The sequence below is a fragment of the Bidens hawaiensis genome, unplaced genomic scaffold (assembly GCF_021521415.1).
Source record: "Bidens hawaiensis isolate Kalapana, Puna unplaced genomic scaffold, B.hawaiensis_p1.1 tig00009272_1, whole genome shotgun sequence".
NCBI lineage: Eukaryota > Viridiplantae > Streptophyta > Magnoliopsida > Asterales > Asteraceae > Bidens > Bidens hawaiensis.
The window spans coordinates 172,174-173,704 of record NW_027491684.1 but is presented as its reverse complement, the minus strand read 5'-3'; the positions used below and the strand labels follow the sequence as shown (position 1 = coordinate 173,704).

The following is a 1,531-nucleotide window of genomic DNA, read 5'->3' as shown; positions in this document are numbered from 1 at the left end:
CAGCCACACCAAATCACTAACTATTCTTTCTTCCTCATTTTGGGTTCCAACGGTAGAAGTACATGATAATGGAGGACATTTAAAGTTATAAAGAAAGAAGAAACCATAGATATAGATTAATTAAACTGGTCAATACTGCTACTGCTACTGCTACTAAATTCTAGAAACAGTTTTTAGTTTTTACAATCACTTTAATTCTAAATTAATAATTCATCACCTTCATCTTCATCTTCATTGCTTCAGTTGAATCCACTCGTACCGGCCTTTCAACGGAACGTCCTTCACAGTGTCGTAATTATACCTGCAAATTCATCACAAATTTGATAATTTGTTAATGTTTTACTCGATTAATTCAGTATCGTAACCTAATTAAATCGCTTACTTGTTTTTGAAACGGCTCTGGATCTCCTTCTCTGCAGCAGCAAAAAACTCTTCAATTTCAGCCGCCGGTACCGGTTTCCGTTCGCCGGATTCCGGTTTTTCAGCCGTCGGTGTGGTGAAGGAACCGGCCATTGAGTCTGGAGAGAGAGTGTGCGTTCTAAGGTGTTTGAGAGGACTGAAATTAATATAACGGATGCCGTTACGTTGTTCACAGTTATTACGGCTTGTCGTTTGAAATTTAAACCAACCGAATGGAATAATAATAATAATAATAATAATAATAATAAATGTACGTTAACAAGTAAATATAAAACTATCATGATAACCTTTCTCTCCTGACCAAATTGCCTTCAGTTTCACCGCTCACCTGAAAACAAATTCAATTTTCAAAATTCAAATTCCTTCAAATAATAAATAAAATTAAATTAATTGATAATTGATAATACATTAATACCTCCAGATCTCCGTCAATCGAACAACAAGACAAGGCCGAATCACTCACACAACCTGCAATTCGCACCGGTTTCAACATCAATTCGCCATTGCTGACGACCTTCCTCCGTTTCGTTGATCCAGAATTATCCATCGCCGGCGCAACCTCCATAATTCTGATCAGAATTATTATTATATGGTGTCAAATCAGCCAATGATGAATTGGCTGTTGAAAAGAGAATAATATCTGTTATGTTAGTTTTAGAGAGAGAAAATGATGATGACGCTGGTGATTCCGTTTGAAAGCTTCTTCTTATTATTTATCAGTGCGTGTATGTGTGTGGTCCTGTATTTCACGCACTCTCATACTCTTACTCTCTCTAACTTTATGTTAACGGAACCGTTATAACAGATCTGTGAATTATACCTCCTTCTTTCAAGTTGTTGTATTGTACGCCGCCTTTTATATTATTAGCTCGGTACCCTACCGGTATCGAAAAACCCGATCTTAAAAATCACAAATTTTTGGTACCGATGCTGATCCTGAGTTTGGTACTGAGATGGCATCGAAAGTAAAAAATTCAAGAATTACCGGTACCGGTACCGTACCGACCCCGACACTTAAAACTTTGGTACCGATTTAGTACCGACGATACCGATTTGGTACCAATATCGAATTTGCTCTTCCATAACTGTCACAAGTGTCACGGCTATTGTT

At 37.3% G+C, this 1,531-nt stretch overlaps 1 protein-coding gene across 1 annotated transcript; it reads right to left on the bottom strand.

Moving 5' to 3' along the window:
- Positions 1 to 218: 218 nt before the first annotated feature.
- On the bottom strand, positions 219 to 985 carry LOC143531863 (cyclin-dependent kinase inhibitor 3-like). The gene is made up of 4 exons (XM_077027068.1): positions 836 to 985; positions 708 to 748; positions 383 to 556; positions 219 to 301 (listed from the first exon to the last, which is right to left on the bottom strand). Exons 1-4 carry the CDS (start codon positions 983 to 985, stop codon positions 232 to 234), a joined length of 435 nt encoding a protein of 144 aa, XP_076883183.1. The 3' UTR covers positions 219 to 231.
- Positions 986 to 1,531: the final 546 nt, after the last annotated feature.

What these genes read in the sequence shown, in the direction of transcription:
- LOC143531863 (XM_077027068.1), bottom strand. Translation starts at nt 985, where the DNA reads ATGGAGGTTGCGCCGGCGATGGATAATTCTGGATCAACGAAACGGAGG. An exon ending in CGATTGACGGAGATCTGGAG is followed by an intron (nt 749 to 835) that starts GTATTAATGTAT and finishes ATTTGTTTTCAG; the next exon opens with GTGAGCGGTGAAACTGAAGG. An exon ending in AATTTGGTCAGGAGAGAAAG is followed by an intron (nt 557 to 707) that starts GTTATCATGATA and finishes TATTAATTTCAG; the next exon opens with TCCTCTCAAACACCTTAGAA.